General features: G+C 38.9%; 1 protein-coding gene across 7 annotated transcripts in view; it reads left to right on the forward strand.

Moving 5' to 3' along the window:
- The window catches only part of CTNNA3 (catenin alpha 3), a 542113-nt gene that overhangs the window by 417348 nt on the left and 98886 nt on the right, over window positions 1-25879 (forward strand). For all 7 annotated transcript variants that reach the window (XM_074592075.1, XM_074592077.1, XM_074592076.1 and 4 more), the window contains one exon: window positions 20000-20151. In XM_074592075.1, coding sequence (XP_074448176.1) covers window positions 20000-20151 — 152 coding nt within the window. The remainder of the gene's footprint in view (window positions 1-19999; window positions 20152-25879) is intronic.

Raw genomic sequence — 25879 nt, forward strand, 5'->3', positions numbered from 1 at the left:
TCCCTCCTTAGTAACGATGAACTGTTAGATTTGGAAATGATGCAACAGATCTTGATGGGGAGAGCATATGCATAATTCAGTAGGATTTGTTTATGTATGTGTATTTGTGTATGGATTATAAATCTGTTAACATAGTAAAATTGAGTCTTGCTGAAGTCATAGATGATATCCTTGTGGTCGTTTTGTTCACCTCGTATCTCAGTAAGTCTCTCAGCACTGCCGTTAATAGCAGTATTTGGAGAAGTGGCATTGAATGCATTATATGCTGAACAAATATTTCTGCAAATAGGGCTTCTCCTTACTTTCTGGGGACCCCAGATACTGTTTTCTACCTGAATCCTATCACTGCCAGCACTGTGCAAGATTATCTCTGGAGGCAGTTTTGTCTGCTCTGGGCTTTATTTTGACTGCAGTTGATGAGAACACCAGATAATCCCCTCACTTTACCTAGTGCTATTAAACAACTGCAGCTGGAGTAGTTTTGTAATAATTCTGTAAATTGCAAAAAAGTGTAAATAATGCATCCATCAATTTTAGAGCCTTCATCAGGGACTTTCATGCAGGAATGTACAACGGTCCGTCACTCATGCTTCTTTATGATTGCCGTCAGGAATTAAAAACTAAAAGGCAGAGAGTGTCAGTCAACAGATTAGAAGGTGTGTGCCTTGGGCATTGTAGAAAAAATTCCTTACAGAAACCTTCACCCTTCCAAAGCAATATAAAGCAGCAGGCATGCTTCTCTCATGGAGTACTCAGCGCTTGGCAACTGGGTGAGGCAGTAAACAGTTTGATGCCCCTCCTAATCAACAAAAACGTTTGAGAGAAGCCATAGATGTTTCAACAGCTTGGTTTTTGCTGTATTTGTTGTTTTGTTTTTTTGTTTTTTTAAATCTGAAGCAGCTTCATAACTTATATGCTGAACCGAAACGGCAAGTTAGCATTTCTTGTATCAGGCTATTAGTGTTTTCGCAGTAACTTTTCAGCCTCCCTCAGCACAAAGAATAAACAATCTCTTGAAACTTAGTACTAGGTTTGAAGTCAGAAGTGTTCAGTGATCTATTCTAGAAGATAGCTACAAGTAATAGATCTGGTTTTATTCTTAGATTTCCTGGAGCCCTTTTTTTTTTAGATGTGCTTATTTTTTAGGAATGGGAGGATAGATTTCAGGAAACGCTGTGGAGCAGATCTCTGAGGAAGTATTAATGGTAAAATAAATAGTATTCAGTGGTAGTATGCCAAACAGTAAAGAAAGATCATGTATTGATTATAACAAGAATGCCAGAAAGAAGGTGGGAAAAATCTGAGACTGTGCCTTTTGGAAGCAGGAAGGTACTCACTCACACTTTCCAAAATAGGCCTTGCTAAATTCAGAAATGCTGCGGAAAAGATTTTTGGACAACAGAGAGCTCTCAGGATGGCCAGGCGTCTAGAGCAGGTGACCTGTGAGGAGAGGGGAGAGGCTGAGGGTTTGTTTAACCTGAGGGGATGGGGGCCAGGGGGCAATCGAATAGAAGCCTGCAGCTTCTTGAGAGATGGTTACAGAGGCAATGGTGCCATACTCCTCTTGGTAGAGACAGAGAGAACAACAAAGAGAAGTAGCCTCGGGTTGCAGCATGAGACGTTCAGGTAGGACATGGCAGGGATGGAGATTTATTAAATGTGTAGTACAACACTAGAACAGAGATGCAGTGAAATTTCCGACCTTGGAGGTTTTCAAGTCATAGCTAGACAAAACTGTGATTGGCCTGGTGTAGTATTGGTCTTATTTTTAAGGAGGAGACTGATCCAAGTGATCAGTGGAAGTCCTTTTCAAACAACGTGTTTACAATTATTTTTTTTCCTCATGTTAGACACCAGCTGCATTCATATAAGAGTCATCTTTTCTGGGTAATTAAATGTTTTAATGTGTGCATTCATACTCTGCAGTAGCAATCTCAAATTCCCAGAGAAGAGTTCCTTTTCTTCCTTAGTGGCTTGCTTTCTGTTAAAAATATGTAGTGTTGGTATTTAAGAAGGGTTTTTAGTGTAAAATTGTTGCAGATACCTCATTCTGAATCTATGAATTTTTCCAGAGTGCAAATGCAGGTTTCTTATGTGAAGTATCTTATATTAAATGGAGGTGAAGCATAGCAACATTGCAAATGGATGCAGTCAGTCTACATGATTTTAATCTGGTACATTTCCAGATAGGCAGATAAACATTTAAAGCCTGTTGGTACTCTTGTTATTCAAAGTATTTGTTTGCTCTGTAGTGTGCTCTTGTAAAACTGTGTTGATTTCTCACCCGCCCTGAGTTAATAGGAACATTTTCAGCAGTGCTTCAGATTTATTCTAGGTAACATCGTAGTCATTTTGTATTTACTGTGTTCCTTCACTTGTCTTGCTTAGTTACTGTTCTGTGAGACAAATAAGGCAAGTAATTACCTGTACCTAAGAACACCTACAGAGATCTTATCTTAATAGTGTTAGAAGCAATGTTAGTTTTATTCATACAGTTTTATTCCATTTCTAACCATTGTTCGTGAGTTGATGTACTTACAGTTGATAACTGATATTCTTGAGGCTTTATTAAAGCCTGCTATTCTGAGTCTTGGAGAAAAGTTATTCTTTTCTGCATTGCAGGTTAGGAGGAAGTAGTATTGTAGTCAGCCTCTGTAAACTCTAAACCACAAGTAAAGAACAAAAAGATCTTCTGAAACTTTTTTAGTCTTTCCATAATCTCTACATAGAATTGAAAGTAGCAGGACATCTAATTGACAGTCACTTTCTCGTCTGTCAGCAGTCTGTTGCAGTTGGGAGTTCACCCTGACTGTATATGCAGAACAGTCAGTACCCATTATAATTAATCATTCTCACTGTTTCTCTAGATTCTTGTACAGAACTTTCTTTACCTAAAGAACTTCTTCCTGCTGATAATAGTAGCCTTAGCACTAGTGCCTGTAAATGTTGCTAATTTAACTAGTCACTAATCACTGAGGTAGTTTTCATGGTAAAATAAATTGTATTCAATGGTAGTATGCCAGACATTAAAGAAAGATGATGTATTGATTGTAACGGGTAAATACTGAAGAGTGTTCTTTTTAATGGTATTGGTAGCTGGTTGGTAAGACAAGGTTTCTATTTCTATTTCTATTCTGATACGTACTGCAGGGTGCAGTTACTATCATTATGCTGAGTGCAGTCTGCCCATTCAGTTTGTTGCTTTGAATGCTTTTTTACCTCTGGGTTAAGAATCAAGGGAAGGAGCAAATTGAATAGTATGACTGGAATTGGTTGAATATTCTACCTCTTTTTCCTTTATTTTGTATGGTAGCTCATCCTGCTGTTTTCGGTAGAGAACTGGTACATGAGAGCATTGTGTTCTCTATCTGTTCGTCCTTCAGTATAAAAGTAAGAAAGATATGAGCAATTTTGTACGGTTGTGTGAATAGTTTAATTTTTTATGTCAGTGCTGTCTGATCTGGGGGCCATTGTATATCTGATCGTTTTCTCGCTCTCTTGTGTCTATGCTTGATCTTTTGGGCTTCTAGTTATCTTCAAATTCCCCTTGAAACAATTTTCAGAATCACTTTCCCATTTGGTTTTAGGTTTTAATTAGGTGTACAAAAATATTCTAAAATATTTGTTCTCGTTGTGGTACATACAGTTAAATTAATTTTGATAACATAAAAAGGACGTACAGGTTCTATCCAAATGTACGTGACCACTTTTGAAAGGTTGCCTGGAGAGGTTCTGGTCAAAGCCCGATTGCTGAAAGTCTGGCACAGCTCGTACTGCTTTGAGAAGATGGTGAACAGACTGAGTTCTTGGGTAGGGTTGGTTTATTTTTCCCTGGAGCACTGTCTGTATTGCAGAGTTCCTGGAGGTTTCCCTCCTTTGATGCATACTTCAATGCTTATTATGCTTTTGCAGACATCTGATCAGAGGAAATTAACTTTTTGCCTCCTGACACTTGGTTCAGGGGGCTGAAACTGCTCCCTCTTGACTGGTTTTATTCATTTAATATCGTCGACTGGTTTAAGGCAGATTTGGGGAACCTGAGCCTTCTCAAACAGATAGCAAGCAGAAGCAGGTAGAAGTGGGTTCCTTAATTTCCTCATCCAAACCTAAGCTTTTTTTTGTGAAAGAAGGTGCTCAAGCATACTAGCATTATTCTCTACAAGAGAAAGGTGTTCTGTGTTTTCTTCTAACTCTGATTTCTATTATTTTATTTAGATAAGTTTGGGCAAAATGGTTGAGTGTCCCAAGATTGAAAACTTCTCTTCTGATATGATACCTTCAGGGAAGCCAGGTAGCCAGAGGGCTACTCTGCTGCTTGCATCAAGAGATGGATATGGTAGTTTCCATCTTCCATTATACACAGAATTCTAGCCATTTCCGCCCTGCATTCCGTTGTTACAGAGTCTTCTTCCTTGGCCACCTTTTTCTGCTTGGTGAGCTCATGTTTCAGCACTTCTACAGGAAGTCGTTAAAAGCTCAGCTGTAATGAAACCAGAGAAATGTGGGAGGCTGGAGACTGGATTGCTAATCTGGGTTTACAGTTGTATTTTCAAAATAGCTAGATGCTTGATGATTAAATTTAGAGTACATCTTTGTCCATCAGAAGTCTATTTAGTGGAAACATTATTTTTGTGAAGGGGAAGAAATGTTGTAAAGGGAAGGACCTTATTTAGTTGAATGATCTTTAAATTTTTTAGATTGTTCTATAATCGAAACGAAATCCTTAAAAATACCATTTTAAAACCACTCCCTTATAGCAAAACAAATATACTTAGATTCAGGCATTCACTTGGTGTTTCTTTTGGTGAACTTTTATACTGTGTCTACAGATCTATGGCAAAATGTAGAAACAAGCATTCTTTGTCATTCTGTCAGTGGCACATTATGAAGCTGGTGACTCATTTCTGTTACTAGGACTCCCATGCAATAAACACTGCTCAATACAAAATGAAAAGTCCCACACCATCTTAGAGTAGAAGCCCCTCTGCTTTGCAAGCGCTCGGTCCTGTTCAAGTTGTTGTGTTGCTTGCAGTCATTAAGAGCCTTTTCTGGACCATTTTTAAGCTGTGCTCTTTACCTGTTTTCTGTAAAAGGTAGAACTGAAGGTTCTAAATCCCATTCTGGTTTCTGCTCTGTGTTTATGCAGCTATAGCAATTTAGAGTGTTTCTGGAGACCTTGGGAGAGTATTGGAAGTAAGGGCACATAGAAAAGAGCTAGCCCTACACAGTTCTTGTTGTTGAGTCCAATGTAAGGGTCTGTTCCCTTGACCGTTTTCCCATTTGAGAGGCAACCATATTTGTTACGACGTGTTACCTAAACTTAAGTTTAACTGGAGTAAAACCTATACTGAAATGTGGTGCCTGGTTTTTCCCAAGTCCCTTAAGTATGTCTGGAGACTGTTACAGTCTAGAAGACATTTCATTACTCAATATGACAGGAAGGAGTCTAGCTTTGTCCCTTTGCTAGCTTTTTCTGTTTAAAAATGTCTATGTTAGCTACAGTATTAATGTTAAACTCCATGATGCTTACTGTGTCTGTTAGCAGAGGGGTGTGTTTTTGTCCATTGGCTTGTGCCGAAGGCATTAATGGAAATTCAGGCTACCAGCTACTTATCATGCCTAGATAACTCTTCAAGGAATGTGAAAGTGTCTGTGAATTACAGTCTTGACCCCTGCTGGTACGTTGAAGCACCATATGCCTAATTCGTCGCTGCTCAGGGGAGATGCCTTTCACTTTAAATTTCTTTCTTATCACTTTCAGCTTTTAATCCATGACAAACCTTTTGGCCCTTGCCCTCTGCCTTTTTTCCCCATCTGGTTTCGCGTATCAGCCATTGCCCTTACATTAGCATTTTCAGAGCACTGCAGTGGATTAGAGACACCCACTTTTTGCAGGCTGAGCCATTCGGACATTGTGGTGTTAGGTCTGTCCAGTGTGTCTTCAGTGAGGCTTCCTGTGCGCCCGCTGTCCCCCCACCTCCCTTTGGGAGCCAGGCAAGCAGACAACGTGAAAATGCCAGTGTGTGCTTCTCTTGGTTCCTTGTACATTTTCAGTTCATTTTTAGAGACAATGTCAGGGACCTGATTTTCAAGAGTAGTAATTGCATTTAGTTATTTGCACTGTAGTTTAGGGAAAAGGCAGAGTCTTTTAGCACAAAATGATCTGTAGTTTTTATAAGACCATACAGAAGGACTTAATAGGTGAACATGCTCGTATCTATAATTGAACACTACTTTTCTGTATAAACACAAAGTGTAATCCATATATCTGATGTTCAGAAATGATCTCACAGCAATTCTGTTTCTTCTACGAAGTCCATTTCCCAGAATGAATTGCCATACGTCTATTCATTTCCGTGAATGTGGCACTGTCTCATAGACATAATTTCTGAGATTTGCATTACCTGAAGACCCATCTTAATTGGTTTTCCCTGCTTACCCACTCTGTAATTTCCGAAACTGTGTTCGTAAAAAAACCAAAAAAAAAAAAAAAAAAAACAAACCCCAAAAAACCAAACAAAAACAAACAAACAAAAATTATAAATTTATTTTAATAACATACATCTTTGTTTTATTGCATGTACAGTCAGTATGTTCATACGACATAAGCTGTGTTTTGGGGAAGGTTATAGGATGAGAACATAACCTTGCTCTTAAAAATACAGTTGGTTTTCTGTGACTTTTCACTAAGCAGAGCTCAGAGATACTTAGAGATATTTAGTGACAGATACTTAGTGTTTGTCTGTTGATTTTATTGTTCTAGCTAGCTTTCTCCAGTACTTCTACATGCTTAAATTAAATTAACCATCTTCCTTATCCTCCAAGTGAAAGCAGTTAACTTGCCACATCCCACCCACTATAACAGTTTTTAATCGGAAATGAAATCAGATACTAGTTATTAAAAATCAGAGCGCTTTGTCTATCCGGACATAAAATTAGCAAAGAATCAGTGTGAGTAGCCTGCTATCGCACTGGTAGTGTTTGATAACAGAATCAGGTGCTAGAAACAGGTTAGTTACAGTTCTTAACATCCATCCAGATGGTAATCTCTCCATTCTTGTGGACTGCTAATTCTCTTCCCGCTGATTAGAACAGGTTTCATTTTTCTTTTTTCCAGTTGCAAGCGATAAGACAAAAAGATTTTAATGTCTTTCAAAGCTTTTTTTTTTTTGTCTTGTCTTCACTAGTTATGAGAGTGCGTATGTGTATACCTACAGCGTTTATGCTGTTGAATAGAAAGTTACCAAGATGGAGTTTAAAATGGTAGAGAAAGTGTTACAGTCATACTAAAGAAAATAAATTAAGTCAGTCTTCTAAGACTCAAAAATTGTAATTTATCAGACAAAAGGTGAAAAAATTATTTTGCAATATATTTTTATTTTTAAAAAAATCATTGTGTTTACAGAGATAAGGCTTACATGGAATGTACCTGGTATGTTACAGTAGGTATGTTTGCAAACAAGTCACCTTACCCAGCAACAGACTGTTTGGGGAATTCCATTTATATTGGATGAAGCCTGAATGTTTTGGGGCTTGTAACTAAGGGTTACAAGCTCAGGACATAGGCCAGGGTAATGCTAACCAGTAATTTCTGAGATGTAACAGTAAACCTGTGGAATGAGCAGCCTGTCAGTCTGCAGGTAGTCTCAGCATCCATCAGTGAGTGCGAGGAAACTCACACTTTAGTCATGGCCATGTTAATGTATACAATCTTATCCAAAACTGGGGGTGGTATTGCACACGGAGTAAGAACATATTCCATGTTCCAGAGTGTCTGTTTCCCAAATAGGTAGACTAATAACAATGGTGAATTTATTCCATAGAGTGAATTCTGTCATCTTTACAGTACTTCTCTCCAGATCAGCCTTAATAAGATTTCTATTTTAGTCCAAAAGAGGTAATTCTTTTTGAATGCTCTTAAATAACTTTGAATATCTTCTAAATGACCTTTTCAAAGCTCAGTCTTTTTAAAGACTAAAATAGTCTTACCCCAACGTATTCCTCTATATACTTTGTTAAGCATATTCTTATTTCTTCAAATTTTATAGGAACTACCGTACTAAACATAAAATTAACACTTGTAGAAGTCTGACTGGTTTAGGTTTTTTGCTAATTAACACCATTCTCTAGCTTAAGCACTATATAGCATAATGCTTATTCACTAGAAAGAAGCAAGTTTTGCAGAGATTTTTTTTTTCAAAGTTTTGGTTTTTTTTTTTTTTTTAATTCAACTGTCAGGATTTCTCTTCCCCACCTGAATTACTGAAAAGCTGTTCTCTGTTCGATAGTCTCTCTTACATGTAATGAAGGGACTCCCCCATAGAAAGACATCCATTTCCTCTTAATGGTTTGTACAGCATTGGCTGCGTCCTGTACGAAACATTTGAACAATCCCAATTTGGGAGTATTTGTTCAGCAGCCTTTTGAAGTTGCCTGATGTGTTAGTCGATTCTCTGCTCTTGCTGGCAAAGCTTTGGCCTTAGATATAACAAAGCCAGTGAAGAAAAACTTCATTAGAAATCTGTGGTAACAAATTCTAGTCATAGAAATGGAGGCTGCAATTCACAGTCATTTTAAACATCTCTAAATGCAGCTTTTATTGATGGCAGTGGTGTCCACCTGCCCTGTCTGCCTTTTCCTACCACCTTCCTTGTACCAGTACTAGCATGTCCGCTATCTGGCCTGGTAGCAAGTTGGACTGAACCATCTCAAAACTAGCTTGGCTGGCAAAAACTGAAGTCTTCAGCTCCTTCAGTTCATTGAACTTTGTCATCCTACTGCTGCCTGATCCCTAGTTTTGAAGTGAGGCCATACTTGTGGAGATGGAGGTTTGATGGTAGTCTGCAATTGGACTGCAGGTAAACGTAAGACTCTGTGCCCTGTGACATTCACTTAATAAAATTAATCATGCCTCTTTTTTTTAGATACAGACCCAAGGTATTTACTAGTCTTTGCTTGTGTGTATCACAAGACATTCTGTTTAGTGCAGATGCCTCTAAGCCCAGTGACTTCAGTTAGACTAAGGAAGGTCATGCAGTTCTGTACTGTGAACTGAGTTCAGGAGGAGTGGATGTTTGCACAGTACATAGAGGTCCTGCAATAGCAGGGAACTGATCAGATAAGACAGGCCCACATGGTCCACACTGTCTGCTAAGAAATGCAAAAAAAAAATTTCTGAAATTCTTTGCCAGTATGACCTAGGGGGAAATGTCTTTCTCACCAGAGATCTCACAGTCAGTCTGTCCTTGCCCATGGCAGCCAAATGCAGCAGGTAGAGAGCTTTAAAACAGGTAGATTATATGATCTCAGAGTATCTTTCTGCTCTTTCAGAGGCTGTGACCTGCTTCTAATACCTCATACAGGGAAATCCATTTGCCCCCTCAGAACAAAAACCACCTCTCTCTGTGGTTTTTTTTCTGGACATTTGTGCAGTGAGGGGGGGAAATATCCCTTTAAGTCACCACTGATGTCTTGAACTGTGACGTTTAATTGCAGGCACTGCCGTAATTCCCAGCTGCAGCGTTAGGTGTATTTGCCAGGCTGTGCAGGGAATTGGGTCGGGGAAAGTCCAGAGGCTCGCAGGTTCCAAAGTCACAAGCAGTTAAGCTCTACCCATACCCCTACATGTCCAGTTGGCTGTCTTACAAAGTAACAATGGCTTATATGTATCTAAATTGTCTTTAACTATGTTTTCCAAGTAGGAAGTTAAATCCCTGTAATGGGTGTGTTTAAAAGAGGAATAAGTTAGGGCCTATTAAAATGTAAAAGCAGCAATTTACTGGATTGCCATTAATTAATAATACACACTGCCAATAATTGGGTCTCAGTCATTATCAATCGGCTCATATTCAGGACAGTTAACTCTTCAAAATCTTACCCTTATTAGCTATGAAGATATAATACCACAAAACTGCTGTCATATATTCATCATAGCTTACATATAAATATATATGTAAATGTATAATATAAATAAATATTTATAAATTTAGATATAAATACAGAATTTTCTGAAGATACATTTTTTTACATACATGCGTAGCTGTGTTACTAAATGCTTGTTGGTTATGCCAGTACTCTCAGAACCCTGCAAGTGCATACAGTGCTGCAAGGTGCTTCTACACAGTTTCTGGTTTCACTATTCTGGTATGTGTATGTCTGGGTTAAAGAGAAGCAAATACTAATTATATCTTGCTTTTAGTACGCAACTTTATGTGCAGCAGGCCTCTGCCTTGGCTACTTCATGTTGTATTACGCTTCCAGTATGCAAAAACTTCAGCATAAGTACTAAATCCCACAAGGATCATTTATAGTCCTTTATGCTCTAAATAGTCAGGGGCAGGGACAATGGGGGATTCGGAGATCTTTTCTCCCCTATATTGGCCTAGCATTGAGATTGGCAGAGGAACACGAGTTAAGTGTTTCATGTGTTAAAATTTCCAAAAATGTTAACCCCTTTTTCTACGTAAAAGCTTGTTACCAAAAAAAGGTGAGTAAATATGAATGGTAATACTTGAAGAAGTAGAAGGGGTATATCAAATGCACACAGTCACAAAGCTCTTCTACTCCTTTCACATATATATCTGTATGTATATGTATGTCTCGGACAGTCATCTGATACAGTGTTGTAATTAAATGTCACCAATTTAACATTGTATCACAAAAATACAGGCTTGAAGCTAAGCCTCTGTACCATAGTGAAGTCAAATTTAGAAACAGCTTGATCAATACAATTAGCATTGTATTATGTGGATTTGTAACAGAGTCGTAAGTGATTGGAGTTTCAAAAAACTGTTCACATTATCCAGTTCAACCTTTTGCAGGGAACACAGAATAGAAGCATAGAAGCTTCATGGTTGGAAAGGACCTTTGAGATCATCAAGTCAAACCCCCCCACAGACACGCACAGACACGCACACACCCCCAACCAACCAACCAACAAAACCCACCAACCTAAAATCTCTGCCACTAGAGCATGCCCTGAAGTGCCAAATCTACACGTTTCTTAAATACCTCTAGGGCTGATGACTCAACCACCTCCCTGGGCAGGCCGTTCCAGTGCCTGACCACTCTTTCAGTAAAGTAATTCTTCCTAATATCTAATCTAAACCTCCCTGCCGCAGCTTCAGACCATTTCCTCTGGTCCTGTCATTATTCACTTGGGAGAAGAGGCCAACACCCACCTCTCTACAACCTCCTTTCAGGTAGCTGTAGAGGGCGATGAGGTCTCCCCTCAGCCTCCCCTTCTCCAAACTAAACATGGCCAGCTCCCTCAGCCTCTCCCTGTGTGACGTGGTCTCCCGACCCCTCACCAGCCTGGTAGCTCTCCTCTGGACACGCTCCAGCACTTCAATGTCCCTCTTGTACAGAGGGGCCCAGAACTGAACACAGTACTCGAGGTGAGGCCTCACCAGTGCCAAGTACAGAGGCACCATCACTTCCCTGCTCCTGCTGGCCACACTATTCCTGATACGAGCCAGAATGCTGTTGGCCTTCTTGGCCACCTGGGCACACTGCTGACTCATGTTAAGCTGGCCGTCCACCAGCACCCCCAGGTCCTTTTCTGCCAGGCAGCTTTCCAGCCACTCTTCCCCAAGCCTGTAGCGTTGCTTGGGGTTGTTGTGACCGAAATGCAGGACCCGGCACTTGGCCTTCTTAAACCTCATACAGTTGGCCTTGGCCCATCGATCCAGCCTGTCCGGGTCCCTCTGTAGAGCCTTCCTACCCTCAAGCAGATCAACACTCCCACCTAGTTTGGTGTCATCTGCGAACTTACTGAGGGTGCACTCAATCCCCTCATCCAGATCATTGATAAAGATATTAAACAAAACTGGCCCCAGAACTGAGCCCTGAGGGACACTGCTGGTGACCGGCCACCAAGAGGATTTCACCCCATTAATCGCAACTCTCTGGGCACGGCCATCCAGCCAGTTTTTAACCCAGCGAAGAGTACACTTGTCTATGCCATGATTCACCAGCTTCTCCAGGAGAATGCTGTGGGGGACGGTGTCAAAGGCCTTAATGCTCTTTCTTTGCATTAATTCCATTATTATTTAAATGTATTTTTGAACACATCTAATGAAGATGTCTCCATCAGTCATTAAATGGTTTATTCCATTCTATGTAGCATGCCTTGGGTGGTGTAACTCAAGTTTCTGCCAGAAGCCCTCATATTTCAGATGGTATGGCTTGGCCAGTTCAGTTGTCTTCCTTTAGATGTTTTTAGTTTGATTTATTTATTAGTTCTTGGTATATCATTTTTGGTTGAGATGGCATTAAGAATAGACATAATACTTAGCAGTAAAATTGTATCACCGGACTATACATTGTTCTTCCTACCTGAAATTCGTAGATAAAACTCTCTCTAAGAAACTTGCAAATGCTTGTTTTTAAATCTCAAGAAGTGCAAAGTATTCTTTGGGTTCCAAAAGTGAAATTAAATAAGTACTGAATAAGACTGTGAAGTTATTAACTAGATTTCCTATTTACTCTGGTATGACTCTGCATTTAAGTGGTAGCTGTGTTCTTAATCTTTTCAACCGTACTTTGCTTATGCTTCACTTTAGCTGAATTCCCACAACTGGAAAACTATTTAAATCCTCTGGAAACAAACTGTCTGTACCCATGATGCTGACTTTCATGCTAGGTGATCAGATTATGAGGTATAATAAAATACTTGAGATACACACCACTTGCCACAACTCTCTGCTTATGCTGCCACAGGAGGACTCATCTGAACTTCGTGCTGAAAGATGAAGGACATCCTTAAAGCAAATATTCTATTCCCATGAATAAATTCTAGATTAGTTCAACCTAACACAGTGTGCAATTCCAGGATATAGTATTGAAAAGCATCATTAGGAGGGTAGAGTTCAAGCATTTGTTACTTTTACTACGTGGCTTTCTCAGTGCTAAACAAAATCAGGTGAACACAATAAAAATTAAACTCAAGCTGTGTTGAAAAGCATAGAGGAAGATGAAAAGGCATGCAGAGAAGAAATAGTGAATTAACTCACATGACAAGAAAAAATTATATATTTTTTCCTGATGGAAAAAAGTATCATTTTTATCATATATATATATATTTAGAGAGAGAGAGAGAGAGTTGCTTTGCTACTTTTTTTCTTCTTCCTTTTTATTTTACTTTTGTTTCTACTCTTCTATCACTTTTGTCTTGGGTATTTTTTGCTTTACCACTGTTGCTTTTCTGGAATGTTAACCTGCGGGATGGAAGGTTTGCCTCTACCCTTGCTGCTTGCCTATAGCCTTTACCTGCTGTCAGGATTTAAGTGTACCTGGCAGCTCTTTTCTTTATAAGGATCATATAAGCTTCTTCCTTTAAATAGGGAAGTCAGGAGAGTCTTAAAAAATTATCAACTATGAGCTGTCTGTTACAAGGGTAGATTTCTTCTTCCTAATCAGGAGCTCCTGATAATTTTTACCTACAGAAACTAAAAGGATCAATGGTATATTTCTCTGAAATGGAAATGTTAAACTTTTACTCTTAGAAAAGGAGAATTTCAGATTTGATGGACAATACAGTTCCTGTATTTAGGAAAGAGTGTGGGTTAACATACTGCAATATATGGGGTCTAATCAAAGGCCAGTATCTATCACAGTGTCATCCCAGACCTACTGAGGTCAAAGCAAGAGCCCCCTAAGGTATGGGTAGATTTTAGATCAGGCTCTCAAAGTTCAGTAGGTGCTTTGTCAGATTGTTCAGTAAGTTTTTCTAAGTTTTTAAGGGTGTTTTATAAAGAGATATAACCGTTTTTTTGAAGTTCTGTCTGTCTTCCATTGTTCAAAATGCCTTGAGTTTTCCTCATAATGATAAAAATACCTATACTGTGAAAGGAGTTGATGAGCCAAGAACATGATTAAACGTCAGGAGGATACTAGGTGATTGGCTTTATGATAACTGATTTAGTGTAAAACCAATGTATTTCATATCATTAGGTGTGGTGTTTAGAAACTATAATACAGAAGGCATATTTTAAAAATGGGATCAGTGTCAGTTATCAGCGGACTTGTTGTATGGGCTGTGAAAAAATATTCTGACACGGTCCAGCAATTGGGTAAAATTCAACGCTCTTAGGAAAAACTTGTTTTAGTTTAGAGGACATTTTGGATAGAAATAGAAATTGTTCAACTGAAGAGAATTTAAACAGTAAATAACAAAGAATATGGTACAAAATTTTAAATAGAAATGTGGAATTGTGTTTTTGAACAGATTTTAATATTATTCTTTTTACTGGTTTTTGTCAACACCATTTTTTCCCAAAAGCTTTTTCGTATTTTTCTTTTTTTATTTTTGTTTCACAGCTGTTCTTTGGCTTGCATACATCATGCTTTCATACTGTTTCACTGTGGCATCTTGGTGTGTGAGTAATGGCCTCCACTCTAAAGAGGTGTTTTCATATGTACAATTAAGCGTAACACATAAGATGTACATTTAAATATTCTTTAATATTTAAACAGTAGTGGGCAGAGTACATAAACACTCTGTTTTTGGAGGTGAATGTGTCAGAGACATTTAAAAAACAATCTCCATGCACGATTAATAAAAGGCGAAAGCAAATGGCACTAATTCCTGTGATTCTTTGGGTTCTGATTCGTTTTGTATGTATGCAGTGTGTGAGTGCAGTGTTCTGAATGTCACCTAGTATTCATACGGGTCATGTCATTTTTGTGTTCCTTTGTTGTACTAAAATACATGTGTTACACAGCAGTGCAGATCTAATTGTTCAGTAGTACAGAAAGCAATACTGGTCAGGAGATTTAAAGCCCACCAAAAATGTCAGCAGAATTAATTTTTCTCCTTTAAATGTCAGTCACTTTTCATAGACATAATGTGAATACTTACTCAAAATGAGGTAGCTCTCTCAGTTTGTCCTCACAGCAGAGGTGCTCCAGCCCACTGATCATTTTTGTGGCCCTGCTCTGGACTTGCTACAAGAAGTCCATGTCCTTCTTATGTTGGGGGCCCCTGAGCTGGATGCTGGACTCCAGGTGGGGTCTCACCAGAGCAGAGCAGAGGGGCAGAATCACCTCCCTCAACCTGCTGACCATGCTGCTTTTGATGCAGCCCAAGGTGGGGTTGGCTTTCTGGGCTGTGAGCACACACTGATGGCTCACGTCCAGCTTTTCATCCACCAGTACCCGCAAGTTTTTCTCAGCAGGGCTGCTCTCAGTCCCTTCATCGTTCAGCCTGTGATCCCCAGTGATTGGGGGATTGCCCCAACCCAGGTGAAAGTCCCTGTCCTTGGCCTTGTTGAACCTCATGGGGTTCACATGGGCCCACTTCTGAAGCTTGTCCAGGTCCCTCTGGATGGTGTCCCATCCCTCAGGCTTGTCAGCGGCACCACTCAGTTTGGTGTGGGTACAAATCCTTAATGCTGTTCTCATTAAGTTCTCCTGCAGTCTTTACTCACTTTGGTATTAGAGGTTCAGTTTAGGTACTAATGATCATGTGATTTTTATTGTGAGTGCTTCAGTAGTTGAAACTTCTTATTTGCTCTGAGTATTCTGTATTTTTGTATATTGACAAGACAAACTTTTTAGGAAGGCTACTCATGTTTTCGTATTTCCTACCAAACAGTCCTGTGGCTCTTCTATTTGAGTACAGATGTCTCTGGATGGCTGACAAAGGACAAGGAGATCTGGCAAGGAGAGTTTTCTTCTTTGTTGAACTTAAGTTCAAGCAATAGCTGAGGCAGGTTGCAGAGTCTGCCTGTAGCTGGGATGTGTAGGTCTGAGAGCTTCATTCATTCATCTGGGCACTGCGTTTTCATTTCCCTTTCAAAGCTGCCTTTGAAAGAGTAGTTCTTCAGTCTTCATTCTAGTGGGAGCTCTTGAACATTTTTCCAGTCTATTTACACCATACAGTAAGTTGCTCTCAGTGTTTATGCATACAGATAAACATTGAAGGTGAAAGTTTGGTTATTTACCACACATTATTTTTCTTGAGATTAATTGTGTGTATGTGCATCCAGTAATGCACCACAACTACTCTCCCTTGACATCCTTTGAGAAACTATGGCATTCTAAGTTGAGAGGAGCTGAGAGGGACACCCATGCCCTGCCTATATTCCTACATGAGCACAAGGGATGGGAACTGGGGATTGCCCTGCAGAGATGGCAGCCTAACAAATAGTCTTATTTTCAGACTATAAGAATGATGAAAAATAAGTAATGTGTTTCATTTTTTATGAAGATGCTTCTCAGCGATTTTTTCCTCCTTTGTCAAATAAATGAAATGAGATGGTGTTTGTTTGTTTGTTGGTGGTGTTTTTGGTTTTTTTTACCAATTGAAAATCATAAGCATTTTGAATTGAAAAAAAAATGAAAAAATAAAAAGAAGTCGTTATTTTTTGATCAGTTCTGGGAGGTCATATCTGTCCACGTCTGTTATATTCATTTTGTTAAGGCATTGTTCAGGTGAGTGTTGCATATGTGTGGGAATTTTAGCTGTGGAGACTGTTGCTTTTTCAATATCAAGCTATTGTGATTGCCGATGTAGTGATGTTAATCACTTAACTTCATTCAAAGGTGCAAGTAGGATAGCTCATGTTTCACCTGTTCTCATTGGCCTTCTGCACAGTGGAAAAGGTGTTCTCTTGATGATTTTGTTATTAAAAATAACAGGCACAGAGTTGCTAATTGGAATAAAGTGGTTAGCGAAGTTTCCTTTTCTTTATTACCTAATGCGATTGTGACGTCTAAATGTGGTAGCCTCTGAATTAAGAGTTGGGCTGTGACAGCTGTTAAACTGCAAACAGGATTCGTTAGTTGGTTTTGGTTGAAGATGACAAAATCAATGAAAAAATATTTGAGGTCTAAGAAACCATGGCCTACAAGGAAAGACAAATAGTATTGTTTATTTAAAACAAGAGAGGAATTAGGGAAGACGTGATGAATTTTAAAATAAATAAGCATAATTTCAAGAAGAGTGCAGAATATGTTTTGGCAGTGTGAAATCTGTACATTAGTTTAAGGACTTTTCAAAGCAGATTACGAGCAGTATTGGTATTTTCCAAAACGTACTCCTCCTTTCCACACGTTCCCCCTCAGGAAAGACAGGATTTCAGATGTTCATGTTAAAATTTACTCATTGTTTTCATTGTGGGGGAGGGGGAAGAAAAAAAAAATCAAATAAAAATTCTGTGTTTTTTTCAGAAATATTTCAATATTAAAATAACAAACATCTCATAATATTTCTCAATTGTACAACAGTTTTCACTTTACTTGCAATTTGCTTAATTTTTCTTTGCTTTTGAAAGATAAAAAAAAATCAATCTTGTCCAACCTATTTTTACCTGAATCCACTTCTCCTCTATATTTAGGCTGCCCAGAAGAATAAAGTAGGGTACAGGAAAGATGCATATTATGAGTGTGGTTCTAGTCCACTTAATGCACCGTTTCAGAGCAATGCCTGAACCATTTGAGGGTGTGTGAAGTAAAGTATTTTTGGTGCCAGTGATCCATGGATAAAAACTTGTATATCCACCAAACTCTCTTTTTAAGTAGTTATTTGGTTAGGAACTCAAAAATTAAATAAATTGCATACAAATCAAGAAAGGAGTCTTGGATTTGAGGGAATTATCTAATCAGGTAGAGGCTAAATGACCAAATAATACAAACTATTTGATAACCTTATAGTAGCTCAAATGTATTTTTATACTTCATTAGCAGGTTGTTACTTACATATTTTAGCATTACAGTTTAGTCTTGTGTTTTAATTGTCTGTGCATAAAAAAGATACTGATGAAAAGCAGCCATCTCAAAAATGTTATCAAAGGGAAGCCACTGAGATCATGTTTCTGCAATTAAGTGCAGCCTGTGGTTTAGCACTGACTCCACCAGTAGCATATGAGCTATAGAGTACATATTTGCCTAAAATCCTTTTTCATGAGTGATTTATTCATTCTGACAAAGAAACACGCTGTGATAATGAGTTTGGCCTCAAATGGAGCTGTAAAAAGGCCATTAATAAGCATAAGGAATAAGGATGGAGTGCAGGATGGAGCCTGACTAGGTAACTGAGAAGAAATATCCTGTCCCGTAGAAGAAGAGACCCACAGGCAGTTATCAGCCACTGAACATGCTGCTGGTAAGCAGGAGTCTGTGCCTTATAACAATGCAAGTGAAAGTCTATGAAATACAGTGAACTGAGAAGTGAGGGTGTAAGAGGCTCTGGAAAACACCTCATGGTTTTGACTATTTAATGAAAATTTTGAATTCCTGGAAACTTCTTATATTCTCCTTTGCAGCATTTTTACAATGGATGTGAAGAGCTGAACGTTTAATTTTATGTAAACGTATGAGGTGACTGTTTACTTCAAAATTGCCAATTGTCACACTTGCAATTATCTTGATGGCCTAGGGGCCAAAGTCTTTGTTTAACAGGAAAAAAAAAATTCATTTTCTAAAACTGTATAATTGTGTTTCTTTAGAAAACCCCAACAATTTAAGCGAGCACTAAATAGATAGGCACTCATTCTCCTTAATTATGCCATTTGGTTGCTAATGAAAAATGTACGTTGTCTCTTTTCCATGCCATGTAAGAAATCTGTTCTTCCCATTGACCTTTTCAGAAGGCAAGGTAATTCAAGTGATAATCTGAAGAAGGAAGAAAGGATTTTAAATACCCTATTTTTTAAATTAAATGGCATCTACTTGTCTCACACTTGTGGAGACCTATTTTACGGAGGAAAATTTACCTTCCCATTACCACTGAATTAACTGAAGTTTGCTATTTCTGAGAACTGACATATGAAGTAAAGGTTCTACACTCTAGAGAGAAATGGCTGAGCTCAAAGACAGTGAAGTTACTGTAATTTAAGAATGAATTCCAATGTCTCCTAGGGTTACGTGGGTTTCCCCACGTGAAGTTAGGGGTTAAAGCGTTATTGTGGCATCTTTGCTAATGCCAGGTTTTCTAATTCAGAAGTTCTGTTGACTTTAGCTGAAGCTTTGTCTACGCAAAAATTTCTTATAAACATCAAAATTTGCCCGAAATGATTTGTACTTCAGGTATTAGTCGTGTTGCTTTCATGTGGTATGAATTTATGAACTACACAATGCTTAATGGTGGAGGAAGGGATGGAAAGCTTATTGGACTTGTATTTGAAACCAACACATTGCCTGAAAAAAGCTTCTGTTCCACAAAGTGTATGTTATTCATATTCAATATTACAGAAGTTCTATCCCCTTACTTCCATTTCTTCTGTGTCTTCAGTCTCCAAGTGATAGGAAATGAGTTGTTGCAAATGAGTTTGATCTGTGCTTGTTTGAGGTCCTTCTGTGCATGATGGGTTTTCCAGCTGCATTCTCTCTTCACACTATATTCTCTGTGTTGGGTTTCCTTTGCTTCAAATTGATGTGAAGGATCAAGGAACATATAATGGGACCAGGTCACTGGGCAAAATAAGGCCATGGAGCACTGCAAGAAAATTTCCAGGACATTCTGGGTACAGCACAGGTTAATATCAAACTGGTATTTACAATTTTACGATTTGTTTGATTCAGTCAAACAGGTGAACTGCCTTGGTAAGTCCAGGTTACAGTTGTGGGACTTTTTAATTTGGAGAATAAGCATCAAACTTTTGGTAGTTTTGCTTCTGTTCAGACTGAAAGCAGACTCTGAAATAGTAGGAGCCTGTTTAATAGTAGGTCCAACTTTGAGCCAGGTTATTCATCCTGATTCTTGGGTAAAATTACTATTGGAATCACTGGCATCTGCTTCCCTGACCACCCTTTTAAAACTTTCTTCTTCCTTGTTGTACTGTATAACCATCCACAACTTAACATGCCCACCAAGTGCATTTTTATCACTGTGATAAAAATGACAAATGTGTTCGCACTTAAAACTAATCATGTTATTACTATAACGCTTTTTTTAAATAAAGGTTTAATCAATGTGAGGCAGTTTGCCAGAAAGAAAAGTTATGTTCTATCCTTTTTGTGCTCACTGAATTCTGTTTGTGCTTTCTTTTTTAAATAGTGATTCCAGAGTTTATTAGTCAAGTAAATATTGCATTGGAGAGCTTAAGCAAGAACACAGTGCATCTGTTTGATGATAACCAGTTTGTGGACATTTCGAAGAAGGTGTATGATACAATTCATAACATCAGATGCTCAGTCATGATGATTCGGGTAAGTTTTTTATTTGTTCGTTTAATATTGATTTCTCTGATAGTTCAATACATCAGGGCATTTTCAGGAGAATTGAGAACTGTGTACGTAGACAATGCCCCTAAGCTCATATCCAGATTGAATTGATCGTGAAATCTGGATTACAAAGAAACACACGATTATAACTCAAGGCGGCTAGAATTCCATTGAGTGACAGATCAGAATGTTGCATAAAAATGTGTTTTGTTCTTAAAAAATATTTATTTGTGTGTGGTTGATAAAGATCTTCATTCACTTCATTAATTATGACCTTGTGCCTACAAACCCAAATCTGCTTGTAGCTCTTCAACCTTAACCTTGTTTAGTGGAATGTAGGAATGGAGAGAATATTCAGTGTTCCTGATAATATTGTGTTGAAGTTTCGTCAGCTTCACACCAGGAGATTTAACAGCCTGATTTCTGTCAATCTTACACAGTCACAATCAATGCACTTATCCTAGTGTTCTTCGTGAAGTTCAAGAAAATGCTTCAGAACAGCTTGTTTTTAAAATTTGCAACAGAATTTTGTCAGATGCAGAATTTCCACCAAATATCTTCAGTCCACAAATCCCATTTCAAATGATGTAACAACTGAGCTGCAATATCTGTATGTTCATCAATATGCATGATCTTTTCAGTTGAGAAGAAAGTAAGAAACAGATTTCTCTTTTCTTTTAACTATGAAAACGTTTTACAGGCTAGTGTGACCAGCAGGTCGAGGGAGGTGATTGTGCCCCTCTGCTCTGCTCTGGTGAGACCCCACCTGGAGTACTGCGTCCAGCTCAGGGGCCCCCGACATAAGAAGGACATGGACCTGTTGGAACAGGTCCAGAGCAGGGCCACGAAGATGATCAGAGGGCTGGAGCCTGTTGTTCAGCCTGGAGAAGAGAAGGCTCCGGGGAGACCGTAATAGCAGCCTTTCAGTACCTGAAGGGGGCCTACAGGAAAGATGGGGAGGGAATTTTTATCGAGTGGCGCAATAGGACAAGGGGTAATGGTTTTAAACTGAAAGAGGGTAGATTCAGCCTAGATACAAGGAAGAAGTTTGTTGCAATGAGGATGGTGAAACACTAGCTCAGGTTGCCCAGAGAGGTAGTAGATGCCCCATCCCTGCAAGCCTTCAAGGTCAGGTTGGACCGGGCTCTGAGCAGTGTGATCTAGTTGAAGATGTCCCTGCCCATGGCAGAGGGGTTGGAACTAGAACTTTAAAGGTTCCTTCCAGCCCAAACTGTTCTATGATTCTAATATGGAGAATATTAGTGAATCATAACACATTGCAGTGCGTAAGTTAAAAAGTTCCAGTAGGAATTCAAATGTGCAAACTCTTTAAAATGTCTTATCTGTATTGCAGTTGTCAGTTATGAAATTGTTTATATACTGAGGAGAGATTCCAAAACATACATCTTGCCCACAGCAGGAGGTGTTTATGTGTGTTGGATTTATCTGGCAAAACAAACCAGACTGAGGCTGATCCTCTGTTAGGTCTTCTGATGAGTTCTTGTTTCAGTGAATAGGCTAAGAGTTTTGGTTAGGATGTCTCTTTTTTTTTTCTGGATCAGTTAGGCTTCATTTAATGCCTGCATTGCTCATCCTGCCTTCCTTAGTGACTCAGGGACTCTTTTTTTTTAAGATTACAGAGTTGTTTCTGTCTGCTCCTTAGTGAGATCTGAGTCTTTTATATGTCCAGTTGTCCTGGGCTTGAACTCCAGATGATCATGACTAACTATTCTTTTATGGAGTTTTTCATTTTTGGGCAACGCACTGAGGAGTGTAACAAAGCTTCAGTCAGTCTCTATGAAGATGCGGACACTGCTCTGCAGGAAACTCTTGAGTGTATATTCTCACAGTCCTCTGTGATGCATGTATGTATGTGGACAGTCACTCAAAAAAGAAAAGGATGTTTTATGATGTGTACTTCTCTCTGAAGCATGAGGGGAAAATAGTTGCATCTGAAGAGACTGTACATACCCATAATGCATAGTAAGTGCACAGTGTACATGTACTAGTGCATAGTGCATCTGTAAAACTGTACGTCATTGCACAACAGCTAAATGGACAGTTTTAATACAAAGATTTCTATCGGTGCCGTCTTCCACTTCTGCTTTGCACATGCAATTTGACGAGGCAAGAAAAGACAAAGTATCAGAAATAGCCCTATTTGCTGTACCTGAAGCCCTGGGTAGCAAAGAGCTACCCTCCTTCTCTGAATTGGAGAAGTTATGACCGATGGGGTAAGAGCCTGCCTCCACCTGTACTGGACCTCCCATTATCCTAAACAATGGATGTGTTTGCCTTAGAAATCAACTTGGCTTGAAGTGTATTCAGCTGTATTTGAATGTATTCAATAGCTCAGCAATTGCAGAGTCCTGACAAAAGCTCAGGAGATAAAAAAAGAAAAAATTCATTAAAAAGGACATGTGCAGCTTTCTACTTAATGAACACCATTATTCAGACACTGCCATGAGAGGGTTTTTTTGAGGTTTGGTGAAATGATAGTCAGCTATTCCACCATCCCTTAGAGATACTGACTGCCAGCACAGAGAGAGTGCTGAGGAAACCCTGGCATTCATTTTTTGAGTAAGGATGTAGTTGCATTCCTAATTAGGTGCATTCCAGACAATGCCAGTTTCATTTCAGCCTGCTTGTAAGAATCTTTAGTAGATCTGATGCTTATTGGGATGTACGCTGTTACCACGGCGGCAAAGATGAAGAAATAAAAGTATTCTGTGGCCAACTTGTGGGGGCTTACTGATAGCATGCCAAAGAACAATGCATTGCTGATTACAGGGGATTGCAAGACTGAAGCAGGGAAAGAAATTGTTGATCAAAATATAATTGAGAAGTGTAAATGAACAAGGACACCAATTCACAGGGGGCAATTTTTCAACATCAAAGTAAAAGCAGAAACTCTCCAGATGAGTTCCTCAGGAAGCATTTCGAGCATGTAATTACATAGAGAGAATATTTTGAAAAATAGAGTTCCTAACTGTAAAATGCTGCCAAATACTGTTGTTAATGCAGATTATCAGATATGCTTTTCAACGTCCGAGCTTAACCATAGATACATAAAACATTCATTCCAGTCCTGCAGGGATAATCTGAATAATACTTGAGAGCAACTAAATAGTGGAAGGTGTGCTGCACGAATGAGCTGTAATAGAAGTGCCTCTGGAACTGCAAGATGCTTCCCTTAAGATACCTTTTTTAAGCTGTTTATTTGAAATCGTCAGATTTGATCCAGGATGTATAGCTGTGTGTGCTTATTAGCATCCACATTCCTCAGTCCTTTTTTGACTCTTGAAACATCTGATCTTTGTTAAATTGTAGAGGCTTTGGGAGCTTGATTTTGCACAGGAACATTTGGGCATTATCTGGATAGTGCCCAATAAGCAGAATATTGCTGTTATGGAAATAGGTAAGGGTAGATAGTAAAATTAAAGACAAGAATTCTGTCATGTGAAATACATGAAAAGGTCAAAGGAAACAGATTGACAGTTTTTTGAGACTACATATTAAATGTTGCATTATGTTAAGACTGATGCTAGAACTTATTTTTGAAAAAGAAGGCGCTTCTGTATGAAAGTGTAGTTTGTTGAAGAATGTGACACAACTGGATTGAAGGTACAGATAATAATATGCCATTAGGATATTGAACACGGTGGAAAGTGGTTATGACTTCAAATTAATAATAACTACCAATAGCTGAAGCAGTAATAAAGTCATCCTAACAGAAATAGACCAAAAAGAGGGGAACAGAATTCACCAAGTCAAAGTTTCGTGGAATTCTTTGTTTCTGTTGGAAGATACGCAAGTGAACTGCTGTGAGTTTTCCAGAGAGAGAAAGAACAGGGCAGACTGTTCATAAACTCTATTCAAAATGCTTTCACAACTCGTGTTCATGGAAGCAGTGAATGAGGAACCTGTGTTCCCTAATTTTATGAGAGGTGTAAAATGTATATTGAGATTGTAGTTCTTACCTGATACAATGCATCATTTTGGTGCACTTAAAAATTCTTTCTGCTGAATGTGTATTCTGTGTGCTGTTTCATTCCGAATTCTAGCATTGAAACTGTAGGTTCCCTTAGAGTTTATGGTGTTAGGCTTTTCGAGTGTTTCTTTTGCAGATTGTGCCTTTATTACCGTTGAGCAGCCATTCTCTGCACCGTTCTCTGTACATCATCACCACCCCTAGTACCCCCAAAAAACTGAGGCAAAGCATTCATTTTTTTTCTCTGTCATACCCAGTTGTTTTTATTTCAGCTAGAGCCTCGCTACATCCCCATTCCATTCCTTGTCTTCCTGTTTCTTTAGCTAATAGTCTTTTACTGTGGGTTTTAATTTCCTTTGCAAAATCAAACTCAGTTTAGCCACACATTCAGGCATCTGCAGCATCACCCTTTTGAAAATGTTTTGGTTACCTCAGAATACCTTTGGGATGGGTTCCCTTTTTCTCCTTTTGTTGGTTGCAAATTCTTGGGTTCGTCCACAAGAGCTTGTGAGCTCTTCAGTCACTTGATTTCTCTCAGTAAGAGACATCACAGCAGACTTCGATCTCTTGTGTCCAGCAGAGTTACAGGAATTTTCAGAACATGGACTTCTCGGAAAGGAAGATAGCAAGTGGTGAAAACCTTCTTATCATCCTGTTTCTCTTTCGGCCAGTTAATAAGTGTCTAATTTAAATTCTACCTTTGCTTTTATTAATGGCAGAATTATTCTGCACATGCAGGGTTTTCTGCCTGTTTTTACTTCTGTAGTAGGAATGAGTTAGATCCTGTCAGATGCAGGCAGTAGCACACATGAATTGAACCTCTATTTAAAGGCTAGAGAAAACAAAGCAAAGCAGGGAAGTGTTTGAGAAAAAAAGACATTTACTGCAGTCTTATAATTGATTGTTTTTCCAAGAGACCCCTGAGACCTTATGGGGAGGAGAGACAAACAACAATTCATTGTTGGTAAACTTCATTGTTGTTGGTCTGAAATTTATGAGCGATGCTAACTCATTACAAATATATATATTGGGAAATTTGTTAAATACCTTTTTCTTCATTTTTCTGTCCTACACCAATTGCACATGAGGAAGGACTGCAGTGGCAGTTAGCAAGCAGGTTGGACCTGCACCTCTCATCACTTTCTTGCCATGTCTGACCGAAGTAGGTCAGAGCTGACCTTTCCTTCCCTCAGCTCCTTGTCAGCTTCCCTGGCAGAAAGCGGGAACTTCCGTGTTTTAATTTGTGCTCACTTAGGCAACTAGGCTTCTGGTATAAACATAGTTAGTACTTGTTATGTTGTCATCTTTTTTTTAACCAGGAGAAGATTTTCTTTCCTTATTACTTAGGAAAAAATAGCTCTATACTGGTCATTAGCGAGCAGATGTTTCTATGCCCTATCTTCCTCAAATGATGCTTTCATTGCTTACTCTATCAGTCCTGTCATCCAAAGATTGATACATCTAGATGCAGTGTGACTGAAAAGGATAGATCTGATGTCCTTTAAAAAAGAGCCTAGAAGAAGTGCCTGTCGTCTCGTAAGGATAGTTGTACACCTGTTCCTTTTTCAGGTTTTTATCAGTCACATAAATGGTGTTACTTGGGAATGCTATGTTTGTGGTTTGTGCTGCAGAAACCAAGTAAGAGGTGAGTTAAAACTGTTTAGTGCCATGATCAAATATGCATGCTTGCAAGTAAACGCTTCTGGCAGTTATTTGTCCTTG

The sequence above is a fragment of the Larus michahellis genome, chromosome 6 (assembly GCF_964199755.1).
Source record: "Larus michahellis chromosome 6, bLarMic1.1, whole genome shotgun sequence".
Taxonomy (NCBI): Eukaryota; Metazoa; Chordata; class Aves; order Charadriiformes; family Laridae; genus Larus; species Larus michahellis.